The sequence below is a fragment of the Vitis vinifera genome, chromosome 2 (genome assembly GCF_030704535.1).
Source record: "Vitis vinifera cultivar Pinot Noir 40024 chromosome 2, ASM3070453v1".
In the NCBI taxonomy this organism is placed as follows: domain Eukaryota; kingdom Viridiplantae; phylum Streptophyta; class Magnoliopsida; order Vitales; family Vitaceae; genus Vitis; species Vitis vinifera.
Genome location: NC_081806.1, coordinates 1,486,759 through 1,511,347, shown reverse-complemented (window position 1 = coordinate 1,511,347; position 24,589 = coordinate 1,486,759). Strand labels below are relative to the sequence as shown.

Here is a 24,589-nt window from a genome sequence, read left to right as displayed (position 1 = left end):
GGTAACAGCATTCGCATTCTTTTCATCAATCTCTTAAGAACAAAGGAGCGATTGGAATCGACTCATCATCGATAGGGTCTTCTCCATCACCAAGTTTTCTTTCAAATCACCCATTGGGAGCAGGTTTCTGAAAGGTATTCAGTGAATTACTTCACTAGCATTGTGATTAGAGACTAGCTCCTATTAGGGGAATATAGGCGAACTCCAACTGATTCCTCGTACTGTGAACATGCAGAACATATAGACATCTCATGATCCTCCGAGCATACTGCTTAGAACAAATGCTTATATCCTACATCTTGATGACCCACTGGTTAGTTTGCATCATTAGGCTCCAAATAAAACTGCAAATATGTAGCAGCTCCCTTGCAGAGTACAAATAACTCTCCACTAGACTTACAAATCTTTAGCAGTAAATTGAAACACGCAGCCTCTTTCCTCGGGCATACCAAAGCACAAACGAGACATTCAGAGCAAACCCCAAAGATGTGACCCAGAAACAAAGACAAGGATTGAGATACCAAATACAGAGATGAACGACCCCAAATAGAGTACGTTCAAAATGACAAACAAACAAACAAAAGACTCAATATGTGGGAACCCATTTCATGCTGAAATCAAAGGGCTTCATGGTCGGTGGCATGACTCGAACCATATCCAAATATCTTTGAGTGAATGCCAAGAGAAGGTAACAAAGAAAACAGAGCAATAATATACCCAAGTAACAAATGAAAGCCAAAAACGACCAGATAAATGCATGAAGACTGATATAATAAGAAAGATGAATAGGAAATCCACAATGCTAATACCTGGAAGTCTCTTCCCCGTGCAAGATGTGCTCGTCTTCAAGCACTCATCTTTCCTCGGCCACCAGCCAAAGCCCCCTGTGTCTCCCTCTGCAGCACGTCCAGATGGCCCTATTCCAGTTTTATGTGTTGTGGAGATGCTCATCCCTTTCCTTTTTCCTCTCGTTTCCCTCCTGCCCAAGCCTTTTTATCACCAAAAACCAAGAACCCCTCTGATCTCTTCCCCTCCTCTCCTCATGGTGTCTGATATTATTCTTTATGATCATGCCTGCTATAGCAGAGTGGAGGCCTTCCTTTTTCATGGCACGACTGCCTTTTTTTGTGGAGACTCTAAAGGTCTCCTCTAGATGGTCCCAAATCTACCCGTTTCCAAAACTGTCTATGCTTCTTGTGTTTTCCCATATATATATATAGCATGTGGAACCTTTCCTTTCCAAAAATAATTCGTGAATCTTCCAAAAAAAAATTGCGTTCATAAAACTAGATCTCTTAGTTGTTTTAATAGTTTTCACTTGTTTTTACCAACGGTTTTAAAAAATAATCATACAAATATGAAAATTAATTAAAAATAAAATAATATATATAAATGTTGTTTTTAAAACATATTTAAAAAATATAGAAAGTAGGTTAAAAACATTTAAGATTCTCAAAAGGGTTTTTGTTTTACAAACCATCAAATAAATTTTTAAAAACTAGTTTTCATAACTGTTTTCAAAAACACTTTTCACACAATGCTGAAAAATAAAGTATTCTACTAATCCACAGTAGATAATCCAGCAGAACTCTTCCCTTCTTTTAATATTATCTAGAATTAAAATAACCAACAAGCTTACTTCAGCACCCCATTTGGTTTGCTTCTCAAAATTGCAGTCTGCAACACGGTGTGCCATTGCTAAAACTTCTTTGGAATTGATTGACTTGTTCACTAGATGATCCTGGTTCAGTTCTGGGGTTTCTAATGGCCCACCAAAGAAGACTCCACGCCAGTGGGTGATTTGATCTAAAATAAGCCTCGGGACACCTCTCCGTAACCATATTCTTCCTACAGTAAGGCAGCCAGTGGGTGGCAAACCTAGCAGCCTCCATGAAAGCGAAGAGATTTAGCTTGGACCCTCCATCATCTGATACATATACCGACAACTTCTCTATTGGATAATCATATGCCTTCACAGATACGGCAGTGTTCACCACAGACATGGGTGGCTCCTTGTATGGATCAGCAGTGCATATAAACACATCTAACCTCGGATACTCGCTCTCCTCGGCGTAATGCTGAAAGTGTTCAATGAAAACCAGACACATGCGGCAGGCCTATGAAGCCAAGCACATGAAGGCCAGTACTGCATCAACCAGAAGAAGGAAGATGGAGACCATGGAGGTGGAATGAAGTAGATGAATAAAGTGATGATACAGTAAAGCTAACATGGCACACAAGTATACAAACGCAAAAACCCTGTTTGCCCAAGCGTGGGGCATCAAAACCCTTGTGTGGAGTGGAAGACTTTGTTTGGTGGCGCCATTGCCCTTCTTCTCAATTACACTCACAGCTTCCATTCCTTTGGTGTTGGAGGTTGAGAATGGTCCTCTTCTTATATGCATGTCTTTATACGGATACATAACAAGTTCTCTTTAGTCTTTAGTAAAAATCTTTGTTCATTGTGATTTAATATACTTCCAATTCAAACTCACACATGGATTAAATTTTAGGGTCAATTTCACTCATCTTTTTTGAGTTTTAGTTAAATACAACTAATCCTCGTTGATTTGAAAATTCGTCAAATACCTCCTTTATTTTGAATTAGAGATGAGATAAATAAAAAATCAAATAAAAAATATATATAAGTCATTTGATAAAATTTTAAATCATTGAGAGTATGTGCATTTATTCAAACTCTCAAGGCTAATAAAATTAACCATCCTTTTAGACTTTGCTTCTTGTTAAATGTGAATAAAGACATCAGCTAGGTACAAATGCTCTTTCTTAAAAAGACAAAGGTCACTATAACATACAAATTAATTATCATAAATTTTTATGGTAATTTTGTGCTCTAATTTTTTTTCTATTTTGGGAAAATTTTGATTTTTTTTTTCCTTTTGCACGGTTGTAACTCAATTTAAAAGGAATTCTGGTACTAATTATTATCTAACAATCCTTATTTTTTTAATATTTCAATGCATATGTAAACCAAATTAACACATCTAACAGAATTTTGGCTATACAATACTTGTGTGTTTCCTATCGAAATACAAAGAAGAGAACCATGAAATACGCCTGCTGAGTCCTGAGCATGCAGTAATATTTCTCCTTCTGATCATGGTGGGTTGCTTCAAAACCCTTCTCGTGTATGAAAGATTGATATACTATGTAATTCGAATTAACCTGTTGTATTGTTTTTGCCTTCTAATTTGTTTTTTAACTAATCTTGATTAAATTTTTTATTGGTTATTTGTGTTAAATTGCTGTGGATTTCTACAAGTATTTTGAAGAATAATTGAAGATGAATTTCACCTAAGGGGGGTGGATAGGTGTTTTTGCAATAATTAGAGATGATATCTCACAAATGCTTATAATTCCCTTATTTTTCTTTTATAAATTAATCTTCTTTTTCAACCCTATGAACAAAAAAACAAATCACAAACAACAATAAATGCACAAATACTCTTTCAAACAAATTATTCAATACAAGTCACATACAAATGGAACAACACTATGCAAACAGATATATAAGATATACATCAAAACAAACACTCATTTTCACATGTCGAGTGACATCGATCAACAAAAACTGATATATATATATATATATATATATATATATATATATATATATATATATATATATATATATACTCCAATTAAATATCAAATTATCAATGCTTCAATTAAATATTAGATTATCAATGCTCCAATTAAATATCAGATTATCAAAGCTCCAATTATATATATCAATCAAAGCTCCAATAGAAAATATCAAATTATGCTCTATTAAATATTATTCGATATAACTTAATGAAAATATCATAAACTAATGAAATGCTAATCAAAAGAGAAGATAAAATTAAGAGACAATAACACCAATTTTTTTAACATAGAAAACCTCTAAAGATATAAAAAAAACCACTAGCTAGTTTCAAGCAATCAAATAATCTACTATGAAGAAAAATTAATTAAATATAAAGTTTTACCTAGTTCAAGCCTTCCATCCTCTTCCGAACCACTTGCCTAGAATCTTCAAACTTTAGCTTCGACTTTTCCTCTTTCAGGAAATACTTAGAATCCACTCCAAACTTTAATCTCCACCTCTTCTTTAGTCCATACAAGAAGAAACTTAGGTTTTACCCCCAATATGTTGAATATGAGAATAATATGAGAGTAAGGATGAATAACTCAATGAATCAACCCATTTGGGACAAAAATTTCTCATTCAAAAATAGATTTTCAACTCAATCTCAAATGATTTTCTCTCAAGACAAACACTTCCTAATTTGGTAAGAAAAACTTGAAGCTCAAAAACAGGGTTTCCACTCGCAATCATCCTCTACACTTTTGGAAAAAGGGCTTAAGCATTAGGGTTTTGAAACTCATCCAACAACTGAGATTTATTTAGAAAATCATGAAAATTCAGAAGTGTGATCAAAGTCTAATCAGTCAAACAAGATTGAAAAAAAAACCTGAGTGAAACATAAACTGTTACCCTTTGATTTGATCGATTAGAAATAAATCCAAATGTTTTAAACACAATGTTTTACACTTTTAAACTTCAATTTCATTTACCAATAATAATATAAAAATTTAAAATAATGTTAATCAATGTTTGTCATCATCCGCCTCAAATGTACTTACCCACTCTAGCCATCTTCAAATACGAACAATTTGGAAAAGACAAATATCCAACGGAGGATTTGAAGAGTAGAAACTAAGAGACACAATGGAAATTTTGACCCCGAATTATCAATACACAATAATTATATTTTTATATTTATGTGGGACAAAGTCAACTAAATAAATGTACTAATACATAGCAAAGCTCCGAATTATATCATATTTTTGGACTGACAGAAACAATTATGCAAAGAGCCCAAGCCAAGAATATGGAAATAATAGTAGTTCTGGTGGGCATCCTTCCTCTATCAGTTCTCAAGACCATGGCTTCATATATTGGCCAGCAGTTCACCATCACAAAACCAGCTAACAACATCTGCAAAAGCATGCCTTCCAGGTTTTTCTTCTTGAAGATTAGTACCATGCCCCATAGGAATGAGACCAAGTTCATTATGGCTGCTGTTGTTAGCGGCAAGAACAAGGGTGATGAGACTCCAAACTCGAAAATCCCTTGCTTGTACCGCTTGCTTTGTTCCTTGTCAACCACCTTGCTTGTCACATTGAATCCGAATTGGGAAATGCCAATGCATTTGAGCAAGTATTCGACTAAAGAGAATGAGAAACTTGAGACCCCCCTCATCATCCACACCCTCTGGGTGCTCCACCACCTCTGGATTGTAGCTCCAGATAATAAGAAGTCTAGACAATCTTGTGTGTATGCTCCAACGAAAAGGAATATGTATAAGAAAAACCTAGGTTCTGAGACCTGTAAATTAAACCACATTTAAGTGTATAATCTGAAACCTATAATGCTCATGGATGAATGGACACATACCTTGGGGAAGATTGAGACACCTTTGAGTAGAGCTAGCTGGGGGAGAAAGGCATAGATGGTGATTGGAATGGACCAGAGGGGCCTGAAGGCATAGTTTGCGTAACATAGACCCATGAGAGGGCCTATCTCCATTAAGCCGAAGACGATTGGGCTATGCTTGCAAAACCCAACCTCAAGGAGGCCAACCCCCCACCGCTTGGATTGATTCAGACAGACATTGAGGTTAATCGGTGCCCTCCCCAGAAATGCAGGCCTCTTAGGATTGCAAAAAATGGACTTCCATCCTTCACAATGCAGCCGATAGCCCGTGCAGTAGTCCTCACACAATGACCCATATCTGTATCCCATCTACACAATTTGGAAATACCGATAATTAGTATGTTATATTCTTGTTTAATTAATTGGATCTGGTTCGTTTTCCTTTATTCCTGATTTCATAAACTCAAACTAGTACTAACAAAAGAGCTTATACATATAATCACCTTGGTGCCCCAATTGGTTTGATTCTCATAATTCCATGCTGAAACATGATGTGCTGATGCTAAAACTTCTTTGTTCCCGATTGACTTGCTCACGAGATGATCTGAGCTCTGTCCGGGGGTTCTGGATGGGCCACCAGAGAAGACTTCTCGCCGGAAAAAACATCCAGTCCCTACATGCATGGGGCCTGCTAGGCCGTCCATTCCAATGGGATGAATTTGATACACATGTATACACTCACCAGCGTAAATATCATTCTTGTTGATCCCATGGAAGGCTTGAGGAAACTGAACGAACCCGAGATTTGGATCCATATCAGGGTCCAAGAGATAACACAGGGCGCGAAGAGGTGTTTGAGGATCATTTGAGTGCATGTCGCTGTCGAGAGTCAGGACTACTCGTGCATTGGTCATGGTGGCTGACACTCGAATCTGGAAGACAAAAACAGAATAATATCATTGAATTATTTTATCAGATATTTGGCCTCTAAGATTAAGAAAGCTTGTTATCAATCAGATAAAAAAATATTCTACCTTGTGAAGGAGAATTTTTCAATTTTTATCTCTTAGTCTCTCATGGATCCTAATAGAAGCTTTTAGACTATGAGATAATTACTTCAATAATAATCACCAACACCCTAAAAGATTGATTTTCTTTCATTTTTTGTTCTCATTTTGAAATGGGTATAAGGGGTTTGCAACGCTTCTAAAGATTCCAACATGTATAAAGTTACAAACATGGAAATTTAACAAGTCTTGAGGATGGTTGGTTTTGCTTACCAGGACATTAAGGGCACCAGCCTTGAAATGGTGGGGTGAACCGGGCCTTTTCTCTCTGGATACATAGACGAGGTTGGGCATTGTATGGCCAGTGATGTCCATGTCCTTGTTACCCTCCAACAGAACCTGATCTCAACCTACCTATTCATTAGTGGTTGCACATTTTTCCCCCAAAAATAAAAATAATAAAACGCAATGAAGAGTAATGCCAGATTTTATGGGATTAGGAGTTTAGGAGTTGCATTGAAGCAAACCTGAACCACAGCAGGGTGATTTGCTTGTGTAAACTCATCAGTCCATCTGCTGAAAGCTTGTTTTTCCTGCTCATTGGTGAAATGATCATGGGGAATGGTCCCTTTCTCAACAACGCTCTCCACCTTAATTTTCATGGTCTCGTACATCAGCTGCAACATAGCATTTGATTCAAAACATCATTCCTGTTAATATAGCCTAATTTTGGGCATACAGTACTTTGGTTACATCAAGCTTGGTGAGACTCTTGCCTTCTAATAAAATTCTAAGAAGGATGAGAAGAAGATTGTCCAAAAGAGATTTGTTAGTGTTTAATTAATATATGTTTATAGAACTTTGAACCACAATAATTTTGAGATAAAAAAATAAATAAATGTAAAATATTATGGGAAAAGTGGGATCTGATTCACTAATATGAAAATATATGATAAAAAGAATCTCAGATATTCTAAATTAGTATTATCTTCATTTATTTAAAAATAATTTAAAATATATGTACTTTTTAATGAGTTATACAATTATTTACAAAAATATCATTTTACTTACCATGTCATTCAATAAATTGACAACTAGACTACTTTACGTAAATGTTTCCATTTTTTTCAAAATATTGTATTATTATTTTATTATTTTATTATTTTATTATTTGAGATTTTTTTTTTCTCTAGAAACAAACACCATTATTTTTTTATTTCCTAAAATTTTAAGAGGAAATATTATCAAACAAATCTTATTTAATCATAATTACCAATTCAAAAGGTAATAAGGTTGTTTGTTAAATAATATATAATTATTTTAATTATCATTAATTTATTTAATATAAAATAATTATTTATTTATTTATTTATTTGTATACTATATATCAAAGTACAATCATATTGTAAAATATTTTATATCTGAAAAACTCTTACAATAAATTTTCTTTGTTATTAAATTAAACAATTATTAATATTATATAATAAATACAAATTTATTATTGGTTTATTTATTATCAAGAATATGAATTTATTTTTAACTTATTAATACTTTAATAAACTCTCTCTTTTTCAAATTCTTACTTTATAATGTTCCTAAAGAAAAAAAAAATTCTCAAATAAAATAATAATAATAAAATATCTAAAAAGAATGGAAATATCTATATGAAATAGTCTAATTGTCAATTTATTTGAATGACATGGTAAGTAAATAGACATTTTTTGGAATAATTGAATGACTCATTAAAAAATGTATATATTTCAAATTATTTTTAAATAGATGAAGATAATACTAATTTAAAATATTTGAGATTTTTTTTCTACATATTTTCATATTAGTGAATCAAAACTTACTTTTCCCAGATACTATGATACAAATAGTGACCATAATCTAACTCAAAATTTAGGTCTTTAAAGTGTAAGAATATTTTATGCAGTCATGTTCTATTGGAGAAAGGGCAAATGAAGAAAACGGCATTATGCAAATCAAGGAGTCCTAGGTTTGGATTGAGAGTTGGTTGATTCAGAATGGGACTTTTAAACTAAATGCAATCTTTGCATCCATTTGCAGGAAAAATTAAAAAAAAATGCCATATTGTACAAATTAAGCTTAATGTAATATTTCAAGTACAACTACTGTGAATTTCTTATTCAGCAAAGCATATTCTTTTTCATATCTAAGGTGGAAACTAACCACACCATGTATATTTAAAGTGAGTGGACTAATTCTCAGCATCCTCCTTGCATGGCTCTTAACCAAACTAATCATGTTAAGAAAAGGAAAAAGATTTATTTGTCAAAGACATTAGTGGATACTCATACTGGTTCCTAAGTTTGTTTCAGTGGATGAAGTCTCAGCATCCTCCACACAAAAAGTTCTTTTCAACTTTTAATTACGTGTCGTGTAAGGAAGTCTGAGTTCTTTGCACGCAACAATTAATGAGCATAGCACTTGTGGGGTATATCAAAATTCATGCATTAAGATGTGTAAGAGAGTTGAATTATATTAACTAATGGTAACAAGAAGAGGTTCACCTAATCATATATAGTGTAATAACCTTAGTGATCAGAAAACCCAAATCAATTAATTGAGTTTAGACATCATGCGTCATGTATCCAAGACATCGATGGAGTCCAAAACCTATCTAGCTATTATAAATAGGAAATACTTCTCCTCTCCAATTTTGTTACTATATAATTTACGGTTTTTATCGATCCATCACTTATAATCGTATTAAGATGATAACAAAATGGTCAAACCCACGAAAAGAATAATATTGCTCTTACAAGTAAATGTTGTTATTATTGATAAAGTGGGTGTTTGGTGTATATATATTAATTTAATGATTTAATGACTTAAATTTAAGTCAGATAAAATAACTTAATATTACATTTTAAAGTAAAAATAATTTTAAATATTAAATCAAAATAGTTAATTTATTTTTAATCTTAAATTTTTTTTTATCTTATTTATTCATATTTAGTGAGAGTATAATTTATAACTATGACTTCATATTTACAATATTCATTTTTTATAATAATTATTTTTGCAGTTATCTTATATATTTCTAATACTTTAAATACGATATTTAATAAACAAATTTATTTTTTAAGATTAGTAAAAATATAAAAATTAGTTAAAATTAATAAGATAAATATATTGATAATTTAAAATAAATTTTAAATTAATTTTATCAAATAATTTAATACTTAAATAAAAAATAAATAATAAGTTTTAAACTAATAATTTAAAAATAATTTTATTTAAAATTAACTTAAATTATAAAATAATAAATATTAAGTCATCAAACACTCAAATTACGTCTTATAAATCAACATCGAATCAAGACTTTAATCCGGGTGGAGCATGGAACAAAGGAACAAGCAAGAAGGCAAAGGGCAAAATATATACATGAGCAGATGCCTTCAACTTGACTCCAAGCAAAGGTATATATCAAAAGAGACATAGGACAAAGGGCCAAAAAGAAGTGTGAGAGAAAAGTAAGAAAAAACTTTGTAGATGTTTGACCTTTTTGACAGAAGAGAAACCACCTAGCCCACAGAAATAAACCAATACATCATTACAGTTGAAGAAATAATTCAAAAGATCAATAAGCATTTCCGAGACTCAATGTGAATGGGTGGTTAACTATTGAAATTAAAGACAAAAAAAAAATAAAAAGGAAGTAATATAGATAGATGAAGTTGGGTATTGTTTTACCTTAATCTGATCAGTCTCTGGAAACCATGATGAGGGGTTGGATCCGAAATAAGCCTCCGGACACCTCTCTACAACCTTATTCTTCCTACAAAAAGGTAGCCAGTGGGTAGCAAACCTAGCAGCCTCCATGAAAGCAAAGAGGGTGAGCTTGGAACCTCCATCATCGGATACATAGACCGACAACTTCGCTGTCGGATAATCATATGCCATCATAGATAGAGCAGTGTTCACCACACCCATAGGTGGCTCCTTGTGTAGATCAGCGGTGCATATAAGCACATCCAGCCCCGGATAATCACTCTCCTTGACATAATGCTCAAGGTGTTCGATGAAGACCCGACGATCCGTCGGACACATGTGAAAGCCCTGCGAGGATGCCCACAAGAAACTAAACAATACATCAGCCAGAAGAATGAAGAAGGAGAGTGTATTTGGGGAGTGGAGTAGATGAATGAGATGGTGATATAGCAAAGCTAAGATGGCAAACGAGTAGAAGATGGCGAACACTCGGTATGCAGAGGTTCGGCGCATGAGAACTCGGGTGTGAAGAGGAGGACGGAATTGGAATGGATTCGCCATTACTGCTCTTCTTTCTTCTCCGTATACGAAATATGAAGCTGTCTTTTGTGCTTAATATTTCCCAATTGTATGGCTCATGAGTCATGACTTATAATATGATCCAACAAAATGCTTTTATATGTATTGATTCGTTTTAATAATTGAAATACTTTTTGAAAATACTTTCATTTAAATAATAATAATAATACTTTATATAACATCAATTAAAAGTTTTTTTTTTTTACGAAGAAATAACTTCAATTTAAATATAAAAAATATCTTTTTAAAATTCAATTAAAATTATTTCTTCAAAAGATAAATATTAATTAAATTTTTTGACAATATCATAAATTTAAAAATAATTTTAAATTTTAAAATTTTAAAAGTAGAAACCCTCTACTTTTCCCACTGTGACACAATGTTAAAAGTAAATTTTATTTTATCAAAATTTTAAAAATAAAAAACTTAATATTATTTTTAATAAAAGTAATTAAAAATAATTACATAATAAAAATAAAAAATAAAAATTGCATAATAAAAATAATTACTTCCACTTCTAAAAATAGAGGTTAAAACTATGTCCAATTCCATGGACAAACAAGATAGGATATATCCAATTGTGCACCTCCTAAATTTTTTCAATGGGACCACAAAAGCATAGACTTGGAGGAAGACTTAAAGGAAGACTTGGAGGAAGACTTGGTTCAATTGGGTGTGCCTTTGTTGAGCATCTTTCTTTTGTAAAGTTGTTGGGTATTCTAAAAATATTATTACAAAGAAACTCAAGTTTATTTTAAATTCAAAATAAAGTTTAAAATTATTTTATTTTTATATTCAAACAAAATATTTTAAAATAAATTTAATTAATCAAAATTACCAACATAGTCCAAGAATGGAGTAAACAAATATATTGATAAAAACCTTTACATCTGTCCATCATATGTAAAAAAATAGGTATAATTTAAACTTTATAAAAGTTAATTTCAAGATTAATTTTTGAAAGGAAAAATGGTTTTTTTAATAGCAATAAGAATTTATATATGTGTTTAATTAGTTTTGTTTTAAAAAAAAAAAAAAAAAAACTAATCACTTAAAAAATAGTTGAACATAAAAGTTAAAAAAATATTATTTCATGTAAAACCTTTATTTTAACTTATTTTAAAAATTCCTTCATGTTTAAATAGAAGTTTACAATATCAATATTTTGTTTAAAAAAATATTGTAATTTTAACTTTATTCGTAATTTATTGATAAAGTAAAAAAATAAGAAATTATTTGCAAGATTTTTTTAAAAATTTTACTTAATGAAAGAGGAAAAAGCTTAAGAGGCAAGTAAGCATGGAATGGATTCATTTCTAAGGAGAAATAATCTAAGTGGGTCTAATGTTTTGGCTTTTTTAAAAAGGAGATCGATTGATGGCTCCCATTTTGAAGGCTTGGGAGGCCTACACTTTCATATTCCCATAATCCCCATACTATATAATTAACTATTAAAAACTAGTCATTTGACAACCGTTTTAAAACCATGAGCCCAATTCTTTATGCCTCGTTTGGTTAACTGATTTTGAAAATAGTTTTCAAAAATAATTTTTAAGAAAAGTTCTTAATAAATGTTTTTAATATTTTGTAAAATAAAATTTTATTTGAAAATTTAAATGGTTTTAACCTATTTTTAAAAATACAAGATGTTTTCTAAAAATATTTTGTCTTATATTCTTAAAGCAAAAACATAAAACAATTTTTTTGAATAGCAAACATGTTTTTTTTTATCTTTCTATTCTAAAAAAAATAAAAAATCATTCTAAAAAACAGTTGTTAAATAAGACTCAAGTTTTCATCCATCATTTTCTAATTATTCAAATGTCAAACACGATTTCTTGTTGTTCTATTTTAAAAAAACGAAAAACTATTCTAAAAACTAATTACCACAAGGCCTAAGTTTTCGTCCATCATGGATTAGGGATGGCAATGGGGCGGGTCATTTCGGGTACCCGCCCCGCCCCGCCCCTAATGGGGTGGGATATTATTTTTCTAAACGGGTATGGGACGGGTTTGGGATTTTTTTTGAAACCCGGGGCGGGTTCGGGTATTGCCCCGCCCCGCCCCGCCCCGCCCCACCCCGATTATATATAAAATTAAAATTAAATTTAAATTTAATTTAAAATTTAAAATTAATTTAATTTAATTTTTATTTTATTATTTTAATATATAGATAATAATAAATTATTTTTAATAAAATAAGTTATAAAAAATATAATTATTTAATTATTTATAAAATATATTTATTTTAATATAATTAAAAAAATTTAAAAGTAATTTTTTAAAAAAATTAAAATTAAAATTAAATAAAAAGCTAAACGGGGCGGGTATGGGAATGTAGCATACCCGCCCGCCCCGCCCCGCCCCGTTTAATTTTTTAAATGGGACGGGGATGGGAATTGATTTAAATAAACGGGGCGGGGTTGGGAGGGGGGCGCCCCGCCCCGAACCCGCCCCGTTGCCATCCCTATCGGGGATGGCACTCAACCCTCGAGTGGATCATTGGTAAAAACAAATAAATCCGAGCCTTGGAAGTACTGTCCAACCCTGAAGATGCTAAAACAAGAAGTACTATACTTTTTATATAACATTAATGCATACAACATATTTAACAGTGATGCTTGGTTTCGTTTGTTTTTTCCCTTTTGTTTTAGAACTTTAATATTGCACGTTTACTGTTTTCCCTTTGGTTGCAGCAAAAACTAGGTGGCAAAAGTTAGGAAAACTGATCAATTACACTGCTCTATGTTTTAATTAAAAAGTGACCACTAAAATACAATGAATGATCTAATAAGTACAAGAGGATATATAAGATGACAGAAAATATTGTGAATATCACAATCAGGATAAATTATTTTAATTTGGATTTTATAACTCAAATCTAATTAAATAATGATTTTTTTAATGCTTTTTTTTTTCTCCCTTGAGATTACATGCATATGCTATTTTTTTTGTTCTTCACTCACTTCTGCGAAGTAAAAACACCAAGCAAAGATTCTACTATCAAATTTTCAGGGTAAAAGAAGCCGCAGTGTAAAGAGCATAGACCAAAACTGCAGAAATAATGGTAGTTTTGGTAGGTATTCTCCCTTTATCCTTCCTCATGACCATGGCCTCATAAATTGGCAAGCAATTCACCACCACAAAACCAGCAATGAACATCTCTATGAACCACTCTTCCATACTTCTTCTACCTCTGGAAATTTTAATGATCCCTCGGAGGAATGAAATTAACAGGTTGACCAAGGCCGCCATTGTTAGTGGCACAAACATGGGCGCACGAGGCGACACCAAACTCAAAGGTGCCTTGCTCGTACCTTTTTCCTTGTTCATCGTGGACTACCTTGCTGTTCTTATTGAACCCTAATGTAGAAAACCCTAAGCACTTGAATGAAAACTCTACCAACCTGAATAATTTGCTAGGTGTTTGTATGATCTTCTACATGATTCTTGCATTCCCTAGTTGTTAATAAACCTTGATTAACAATAATTTGGTTGAAGAAGAATTTTCTAGTTGTTAATTAGTTTGAATTTTGATCCATTTTAACTTATTGAAATAAGCTTAACTTAACCAATGTATTTATACAAACTTTTGTCAACCTCAATCGATTCAACAGATTTAAGAGCAACCAATTGAGTGAACAGTAACCCATGGAACTACGTCAGTCAACCTTTGGTCAAACATATAAGAAAATATAAAAAATTAATACACAAATAAAAAAATTATGCACAAATAAGCTTTTATGGCTTGAATTGTTTTGATATAAAAACTTAAGATTGACTAAAACCCTTTTTTATGATGAAAAACTTCTAAGTTTTTATCCTCGAAATAATCTATTTCATTTTTTTTATAAAAATCATTTAAAATGTATAAATAAGCTTTGTAGTTTCTACAACTTTTACATATTTAACGCAATATCTATAAGAAAATTCACTTAGATAAACTTTTTAATCCTACATGAAGAGCACCAAGCAAATGTGTAGATTTCATTTAGAAAAATTCTTCATCTAACTTAAAAAAGAATCAAACATACTTAAGCATTTAAATAATTTCAAATACTTAAATTAAAATGTAACGCAATATGAGAGTCTAGTGCATCTGCACAATAACCTTACAAAAAGATCATAGAAAAATTAACTTGAAATATCAACTCTTCTAAGTCTTCTCCATTTTAATTTCCTTTAGGAAATTTACTTGCCTAACACAATTAATTAAATATAAAACAAATCCAAACCTTGTTTATTATCATTGAAAAACCAAGATAAATCAAACATTGGTCTTAACAATTAATCTCCCCCCTTTTTTATAATGATAAAATTAAAGTTGTTAAAATGCTTCCTTTAACATATGCTCCTTTTGAGTACTTAAGAAAATATATTAAGGGTGCGCAAAAAAAAATATTATAACCAATAAAAACGTGCAAATTAGATTACAAACGCCGAAACTTAAAACAAGACTATCAATGATATATTGCACAGGCTGCGGCACAGAAAAGATCTGACAATGAGAAAATATATAGTCATGGCCATATCTTAAAATACGACGGGGGCTACCAAGTAAAGAGCCCATGCAAGAGTAATTGAGATCAATGTGATCTTCACAGGCATCTTTCCTTCATCAGTCCTCAAGACCATGGCTTCATACAGCGGCCAGCAATTCACTATTGCAAAACTGGCCAAGAGCATCTGCATAAATAGACCTTCAAGGTCTCTTTGCTTCAAAACGTGTACTATGCCCCATAGGAATGAGACCAAGTTGATTACTGCAGCTGTTGTTATGGGCAAGAACAAGGGTGATGGGACTCCAAAATCGAAAATCCCTTGATTATATCGCTTGCTTTGTTCCTCATCAACTACCTTGCTTGTAACATTAAATCCAAATGTGGAAATGCCAATGAACTTCAGCCAGTATTCAGCCAATCCAAAAATGAAACTTGAGAGTCCCCTAATTGTCCACATCCTCTGATTGTTCCACCATCTTTGGATTGATTCTCCATCTAACATAAACTCGAGACACTCTTGCCCATAGGCACCAAGGAAAAGGAATATGTACAATAAAAACCAAGGTTCCGATGCCTGCAAAACCATACAATTTGCTTATTAAGTATCAATTATATAATAGTATTTATCATGAATTCATAATTGCGATGCTAATGAATGCTTAGATGGGCATACCTTTGGGAATATTGAGGCACAATTGAGCAGAGCTAGCTGGGGGACAAAGGCATAGATGGTAATTGGAATGGACCATATTGACCAGAAGGCGTAGTGAGCATAACATAGCCCTGTAAGAGGGTTTATGGACTTGACTCCGAAAGTGATGGGACTATATCTGCAGAAGGCCACTTCAAGGAGGCCAACAGACCATCGCATAATTTGATTCAGGATGCTGTGAAGGTTGATAGGTGAATTTCCCAGAAATGCAGGCCTTTTGGGGTTGCAGAAAATGGACTTCCAACCTTTACATTGTAGCAGATAGCCGGTGTAGAAGTCCTCAACCAATGATCCATACCTTAAGCCCATCTGCAAGGTTTCAGAAACACATATTAGACAGTACTAGACCAGGAGTAGCACTGGTAATTTATATCTATTTAGTAATTATTTTTCGAAAATAGATTTCTATTTTTCATAATAATAAAATTGGAAAACACATTTGACAAGTAAAAAATAATCCATTCTTAAAAACATAAAATAGGGTTTTTATAGATAATATCTTTTCATTGTTTCAATTGTTTTATAAAAATGGTTTTAAAAAATAATTAGACAAATATGAAATATAATTAAAAATAAAATATTATATATAAACATTGTTTTTATAACATATTTAAAAATATAAAAAACAAGCTAAAAAAATTTCCGGTTCCCAAAAGGTTTTTTGTTTTACAAACCATCACAACAATTTTCAAATTCTACTAATCCACAGTAAACAATCCAGCAGAACTCTTCCATTTTTTAATATTACCTAGTAATAAAGTAACCAACAAGCTTACTTCAGTGCCCCATTTGGTTTGCTTCTCAAAATTGCAGTCTGCAACATGGTGTGCCATTGCTAAAACTTCTTTGGAATTGATTGACTCGTTCACTAGATGATCCTGGTTCAGTTCTGGGGTTTCTGATGGACCACCAAAGAAGACTCCTCGCCTGAAAAAGCATCCAGTACCTACATATGTAGGGCCAACCAATCCATCCATTCCACTGGCATCAATTTGGAACTCTAATTTGAGTTGACCTCCATAAATATCATTCTCATTGATTCCATGGAAGATCTGAGGAAACTGAACGTACCCCAGTTTGGGATCCATGCCAGGGTCCAAGAGATAACACAGCACACGAACCGGTGTTTGAGGATCATTGGAGTACATATCAGTATCTAGTGTTAGGATTACCGGTGCGTTGGTCATGGTGGCCGATACTCGTAGCTTCAAAATATAAACAAAGTACTGATTCTTTAAGCTCTTACAAAAGAATGGCTTATCAAAAAACTATAAATTTTAGCCTGCTCACCAGGACATTAAGAGCGCCCGCCTTGAAATTGTGGGGCAAATTCATGCTTTTCCCTCTGGACACATACACAAGGTTGGGCATTGTGTGGCCAGTGACGTCCTTGTCTTTGCTGTGCTCTAACAAAACCTGCTCTCAATCAATCCACCAATATTATCAGGAATTAATGTGATTGGAGTTTTTCTTGGCACTGGACATTTTCCCACTAATTAGGGATGTCATATGACTCCTTGAATGGCCCAAAATATGCAACATTATAACCCATAAATAAGCCTCGTGATTATAATATTTTAAATTTAGCTGCATGTGTCTTATTTATGAAAGTGGTGAGATGGTGTCTGTCAAGAATTTAAGACAAGAAAGAAACACAACAAAGGGGGATCGGATGGAGAAAATGAAAGTAGAATCATGGAGGAAATCTAGGAGAGTTTCTTTTTTTTTTTTCATTTTATTTAACAGGAAATGGACTCTTTCCATAATAATGTAAAGTTGTAACCTTTACTTCAATAATAATTTATTAGAATGGAAACTACAAATGGTCTCCACTTTCTCTCGTTTTGGCTTGAGTACATGTCAATGCCACCTTGGTGGGCCTCTAATTTTAGTCATCAAAGACAGACCCTAAAACTAATCTCGAAGTACTTGGTTTCTGCAAAGAAATCGAGGTGAATGGTGTTGCAAGACAACTTTTGGTTTAGTTAGAGATTCAAGTTGAACTTGCAATAAATCTTAAGTACTGGGACTATTAATATTCATAGCTAGGTTGATGATAAGGAATGAATGTATGATGATAAGGAATGAATGTAAGGAACCTTGTAAGTTTTATGGCCCAAGCCTCGGTAATCTATCAGTACCCTAGCTAGGGTGGGGAAGCAAACCTGAACTACTGGAGGATGATTCTGAGGTGTAAATTCATCTGTCCATCTGCTGAAAGCTTCACTTTCTCCTTCATTAGTCATATAATCACGGCTAATGGTCCCTTCCTGGACAACATTCTCCACCCTAACTCTCATATTCTCATACATCATCTGCAACACAATATCTCATTTGAATGAAAGAGGAACCCTTTTCTCTTTGTTTCCCCACATAAATAAATAATGTGAACGTATTTTCTACAAAGAAATATGTTACCTTGATCCGATCAGTCTCTGGAAACCATGAGTTATTGGATTTAAAATATGCATCGGGACACCTCTCTACAATCTTGTTTTTCTTGCAGTAAGGCAGCCAGTGGGTGGCAAACCTCGCAGCCTCCATGAAAGCAAAGAGGGTCAGCTTCGAACCTCCGTCATCCGATACATACACCGACAACTTCTCTGTCGGATAATCGTATGCCATCACAGACAGAGCAGTATTCACCACACACATAGGTGGCTCCTTATACGGATCAGCAGTGCAGATAAACACATCCAACCTCGGATAATCACTCTCCTTGGCATAATGTTCAAGGTTTTCGATGAAAACCCGACGTTCCACAGGACACATGCGAAAGGCCTGTGAGGTTGCCCACATGAAAGCCAGCACTGCATCAGCCAGAAGAATGAGGAGTGAGACTATGGTGAAGGAGTGGAGTAGAGCAATGCAGTGGTGATACAGCAAAGACAAGATAGCAAAGGAGTAGACTATGGCGAATAATCGGTTTGCAGAGTTTCGACTCTTAAGCACACAAGTGTGAAGAGGGACATGGATGGTGCTGCCATGGCTCTCAGTTGAACTTCCCATTTCTTTGCTGTGTATCATACGGATGAGATTGTCCAAGATCTTGTGCATTTATAAGACTGTTTGAGGAGAGACTATACTCCACAAATTTCCAGCATTAAAAATAAAATATTTTTGTGACCAACAAAAGATTCCATTCATATTGTATCGGTTCATAACGATCCTCCCCAACTGAAAAGCATGGCCATTGTTTCAACCGATAGCTTTCTCATCACTTAATCACGTTCTATTCTTATTGTATTAGCTAAAAACAATCCTTTCTGAAGCGTCTTATATTTTTTACTGATCTTACAAGGAAAAGTTATTTAAACTGGACAGAAGAAAATTTTTATTATAAATATTTCAAATCGTTAAAACAGAGGCTCAAATGGCATCCAATAAAAAAAAAGTATTGTTTCTCGAAGTCCTGATGAGTCGTTGTCATTAAATAAAAACGGAGAGTCCTTGACCAGAGGAGAAACCCCATCAACACATGCCAAAAATGGGAGAAATCAATGATCATCTTGGACTACATTGAAAATCCAAATGGGAGTACAAAATGTCAGTTAGGCCCGTGACAGACAGCTAGGCACGAGCCTAGCTAGCTGTGAAGATCTTATCTAGCTAGGTTGGTATCTACCACATCTATGAAAACAAAATAATCATTTATGTATTCTCCAATGTGAATATTGCTTTGTTTAAAAAAAATTATTTAATAATTCAATAAGATAACATGTGGTAGTTCATATTTTGTCATTTACCGAAGAATTCAATAATTAAATAGGATATCCCATTCCTCCAATGGATTGTTTGGCTTGGAAAAAATTATAATAAAAAGGTTTTGGGTATGCTTGAAAGCTGATTGATTTCAAAATTAAGAAGCTTTTTGTGGGGTCTGGATGGTCTGAGCTCAGTCCGGGGGTCTGGATGGGCCACCGGAGAAGACTTCTCGCCCAGAAAAAACATCCAGTCCCTACATGTATAGGACCTGCTAGGCCATCCATTCCAATGGTATGAATTCGATACACATGTCTACACTCGCCACCTTAAATATCATTCTTGTTGATCCCATGGAAGGTTTGAGGAAACTGAACGAACCCGAGATTTGGATCCATATCAGGGTCCAAGAGATAACACAGTGCGCGAAGTAGTGTTTGTGGATCATTTGAGTGCATGTCGCTGTCGAGAGTCAGGACTACTGGGGCATTGGTCATGGTGGCCGATACTCGAATCTGCAAGACAAAAACAGAATAATATCATTGAATTATTTTATCAGATATTTGTCTTTTAGGAATAAGAGAGCTTGTTATCAATCACAAAAATAAATAAATAAATAAAAATAAAAAAAATTATTATTACACTTTACCCTCAACTTATACCGTGTTTTGTACATTACCCCATCGAGTTCAAAATCAAACAATGTACCCTCCGAACTTTATAATTGCATACAATGTTCATTTTCTAAGTCATGACATTACATTTTTATTATAGAATGACATGCGCTCTTTAAGTGATCAAAAGTAAAACGATCATTTTTTAATAAGTGAGGATAAAAGAATCATTTCATTTTAAAACCCCAAAACCTTAACCCAACCCTCCTCCTTCTTTTGTTTTCTAGAAACCACATTTTCTCAGCAACCAAACAAGTTTGACCAAACAAATTTGCAATGCCTTAAAAAATAAACGGATTCACAAAAAAGCATAACCAAACAAGCAATTTTACCTAACAGTAGACAGGGCAAGCAAGAAACTAGAAAGGGTTCCATTGATTGTTTAATAGAAAATAGTTTTCCGAAAACCTTTCACATTCCAAAAACGTGAGCCCTTAACCAAAAAGAAAAAGGAAAAGGAAAAATCTATGGAATGTCAAAAACATTTTCTGTCAAAACAAACACAAATCCGAATGAAACTAAGAGAAATCAAAATTGTAAGAGATTATGGAAACAATGAATGAAAAACAAATAAGTCCAACAAAAACAAAGACATAACTAAAATGAACGTCAATCATTCAATAAAATAAAATAAAAAATCATTTGATGCATGAAAAAACCTTTGAAAACTATGCAAACCTACAAAGAAATAAACTAATATCGACAAATCAAATTTCCCCTAAATTTAAAAGGAAAAAAAATTTTAAATATCATAACAAACTATTGATAAGTTTCCCCAAATTTCCTCCACATTTTCCCCAACTTTTCTGAAACATCAAAACAAAACCCTATTCTAAAACAACAAACTGAAGCAATATTATATCAAAATTTTCATCTATCTTCTTCGCCGAGTTTTAAAATATAAAATCCCCAATTTTTCTCTAACTTTTCTGAAACATCAAAATGAAACCCTAATCCTAACCCTCTTTGCCAAGATTTTTCTAACCGCTTTAGAGATTACAAGACAAAAAAAAATGAATATATATATTGTTGAACTCCCTGTACTCTTTTCAATATCAACTCTTTGATGTCTACATTAGCTTCCTTGAGATTTTAAGGCTTGAACTACTTTGGAGATTCAACAAGAGGAGAGGAATGAATAACGAGGAAGAAAAGGAGGGCTAAAGGGGTTTTGTTTTGGTTATAAAATTACATTTTTGCCCTCACTTAAACAAGTCACTTGGGGAACATAAACATCTTCTATCCAAAAATATAGCACGTCATTACAAATATGTACATTGGATGTAATTATAAAGTATAGAGGGTATATTGCTCGATTTTAAACTCGATGGAGCAATATATAAAACATGTTATAGGTTAGGGGGGTAAAGTGTAATAAACTAAAAATAAATAAAAATTCTACCCTGTGGAGAATTTTTCAATATTTATCTCTTAGTCTCTCATGGATCCTAATAGACACTTTTACACTATGAAAATCGCACAATTACTTCAATACTAAATCATCAACACCCTAAAAGATTGATTTTCTTTCTTTTTTTCATTTTGAAATGGGTATAAGGGTTTGCAACGCTTCTAAAAAGTTCAACATGTATAAAGTTAAAAACGTGGAAATTTAGCAAGTCTTGACTCTTGAGGATGGTTGGTTTTGCTTACCAGGACATTAAGGGCACCAGCCTTGAAATGGTGGGGTGAACCGGGCCTTTTCTCTCTGGATACATGGACGAGGTCGGGCATTGTATTGTATGGCCAGTGATGTCCATGTCCTTGCCACCCTCCAACAGAACCTGATCAACCTACCTTACATTAGTGGTTGCACATTTTTCCCCAAAAATAAAATAATAAAAACCAATGAAGGGTAATGCTAGATTTCATAGGACACTACAAGAAAAAAGTCTTTCGTTGACAGTTTTTCACCATCAAGGTAGGGTATATCTGTCAAGGTATGTTACTATTTATATATGTCATCTATGTCAGTGTCAAGAAAAGTTTAAATCTACCTTGACATTTACATATGTCAAGGTTGTTTCTATTTCTACCAATGATCAAATCTTTGTTACTATGACATATGTCAATGTTTCTTTCACTTTTGTCAAGGTTCTCGAACTGAAATACCATTTTTCCAAACTCCAAATCCAATCTCCACTATTAGAATGAAGATCAATGCGTCCTAAACGTGCTCCTAAAATTGCAACTCAATCGGACCACGAATTGACCTCGATAAAAGCTAATGATCAAAACAATTCGAAGAGAAAAGCCCACCAAAACAAAGGTTCTATTTTTGGCCGAAAGATGACTTTCCAAAACTCTAAATCCGATCTTCACCGTTCAAATTGAAGATTAATGAGTTGTGAACCTCTCCTCCAAATTTCAGCTCGATTAGACCATGGACAAAGTGGCATCGTACCTTTGATGAAATCTGGGCATGATGTAAAAGACCTGCGTTTTTCTCTCTTCTCCTCTTTCTCTCTAATGACTGTCCGAAACTCCAAATCCAATCTCCACCGTTCATATTGAAGATACATGAGCCACGAACCTCTCCTCCAAATTTCAACTCGATCCGACCACGAACGAAGCGAGATCGGACATTTGATGAAATCTGGGTATGATGAGAAAAACCTGTGTTTTTCTCTCTTCTCCTCTTTCTTTCTAATGACTTTCCAAAACTCCAAATCCGATCCTCACCGTTCAGATTGAAGATGAATGAGTCATGAAACTTTCCTCCAAATTTTAGCTCGATCAGACCACGGATGAAGTGGGATCAGACCTTTGATGTAATCTGGGCAAGATGAAAAAAAACCTGCATTTTTCTCTTCTCTTCTTTCTCTCTAAGAACGGTGGCTCTCCCCCTTCTTTCTCTCTTCTTTCTTGTCTTCCAAAAGTTAGGGTTTTCAATGGAGAGTGAAAATTTAGGGTTTTCAGTAAAGAAAATGGTAAAGGCTTGTTGAAGTATGAAATATGTCTTTCTGTCCCTTCCTTTCTCTTTTTATAGGACTTTATAACAAATTCCAAAATACCACGCATGTCCTTTTTCAATAAATTAAAAATAGTATTCTTTATTTCATCTTCCAATAATAATTTTTATATATTAAACTCATAATGAAAATTGATATTAACATTACTAAAAAAATTTATTAAATATTAACTTCCTTAATCAAAATTGATTGTTGTCACTTCAATTTATAATACTTAGTAAGTAAATTAGATATACACATATCAAACAAATTATTATCATTATTGCTTTTATTTAAGTACCTTGAATACATTGACTTATAAATTATCTGTCAAGATTCTATTATATAAGTCATGAAAGAATTCAACAAATTTTATATATGTCATTATTGGTTTAAACAAGTTGTATATGTCATAGTTGTTCATTAAAATAACCAACATTGACACATATCACCTTAAGTCAAGATAATATATGTCAACAATGACCTTTTTTCTTATAGTGGGATTAGGAATTTAGGAGTTGCGTTGAAGCAAACCTGAACCACAGCAGGATGATTTGTTTGTGTAAACTCATCAGTCCATCTGCTGAAAGCTTGTTTTTCTTGCTCATTGGTGATATGTTCATGGGGAATGGTCCCTTTCTCAACAACACTCTCCACCTTAATTTTCATGGTCTCGTACATCAGCTGCAACATAGCATTTGATTCAAAACATCATTCTTGTAAATATAGCCTAATTTTGGGCATACTCCACAGATGTGGGCATACATATATATTTTTCTGTTACACTTATGGCTCGATGGACTTGATGGGATTCCACACATAAAAGTTCCATTTTAAGTACGTGTTGTGTAAGAAACTAAGGATGATGGGATTCCACGAATAAAAGTTCCATTTCAATTACGTGTTGTGTAAGAAACTAAGGAAGTCTTAGTTGTTTCCACGCAACAATCAGCATATAACTCGTATTAAGGGCAAAGTACAATATTCTTTTATAAAAATGCTACAAGTACATATTAAGGACACATATGATAGTGACATTATAAAGTGTTGCTATTCTTTATAATATTTAAAAGATAAAAATTTTAAAGTATTAAATTAATTAAAATTATTTTTAAACATATTTTAAAATATATATAAAAAAATTAAATTATTTTATTTAATAGTAACAATAAGATGATACATATAAAGTATAATAAATTTAATGGTAAGAAAACACAAAGCAAACAACTAAGTTTAAAGCATGTTTAACATGTTTTTAAAAAATATTTTTAGTTTAAAAAA

At 33.1% G+C, this 24,589-nt stretch overlaps 3 protein-coding genes across 3 annotated transcripts; all 3 read right to left on the bottom strand.

The window, feature by feature from the left end:
- Positions 1 to 4,766: 4,766 nt before the first annotated feature.
- On the bottom strand, positions 4,767 to 10,859 carry LOC100241114 (cellulose synthase-like protein G3). Its single transcript, XM_010661292.3, has 6 exons — positions 10,171 to 10,859; positions 6,978 to 7,127; positions 6,724 to 6,849; positions 5,947 to 6,375; positions 5,465 to 5,812; positions 4,767 to 5,395 (listed from the first exon to the last, which is right to left on the bottom strand). The coding sequence occupies exons 1-6, from the start codon at positions 10,747 to 10,749 to the stop codon at positions 4,847 to 4,849; spliced, it is 2,181 nt and encodes a 726-aa protein (XP_010659594.1). The 5' UTR covers positions 10,750 to 10,859; the 3' UTR covers positions 4,767 to 4,846.
- Positions 10,860 to 15,145: 4,286 nt separating this feature from the next.
- On the bottom strand, positions 15,146 to 19,177 carry LOC100258251 (cellulose synthase-like protein G3). Its single transcript, XM_002265049.5, has 6 exons — positions 18,400 to 19,177; positions 18,147 to 18,296; positions 17,272 to 17,397; positions 16,758 to 17,186; positions 15,943 to 16,290; positions 15,146 to 15,843 (listed from the first exon to the last, which is right to left on the bottom strand). The coding sequence occupies exons 1-6, from the start codon at positions 19,036 to 19,038 to the stop codon at positions 15,301 to 15,303; spliced, it is 2,235 nt and encodes a 744-aa protein (XP_002265085.3). The 5' UTR covers positions 19,039 to 19,177; the 3' UTR covers positions 15,146 to 15,300.
- Positions 19,178 to 19,757: 580 nt separating this feature from the next.
- On the bottom strand, positions 19,758 to 23,292 carry LOC100853540 (cellulose synthase-like protein G1). The gene is made up of 3 exons (XM_003631330.4): positions 22,762 to 23,292; positions 22,011 to 22,141; positions 19,758 to 20,198 (listed from the first exon to the last, which is right to left on the bottom strand). Exons 1-3 carry the CDS (start codon positions 22,877 to 22,879, stop codon positions 20,013 to 20,015), a joined length of 435 nt encoding a protein of 144 aa, XP_003631378.2. The 5' UTR covers positions 22,880 to 23,292; the 3' UTR covers positions 19,758 to 20,012.
- Between the last annotated feature and the right edge of the window lie 1,297 nt (positions 23,293 to 24,589).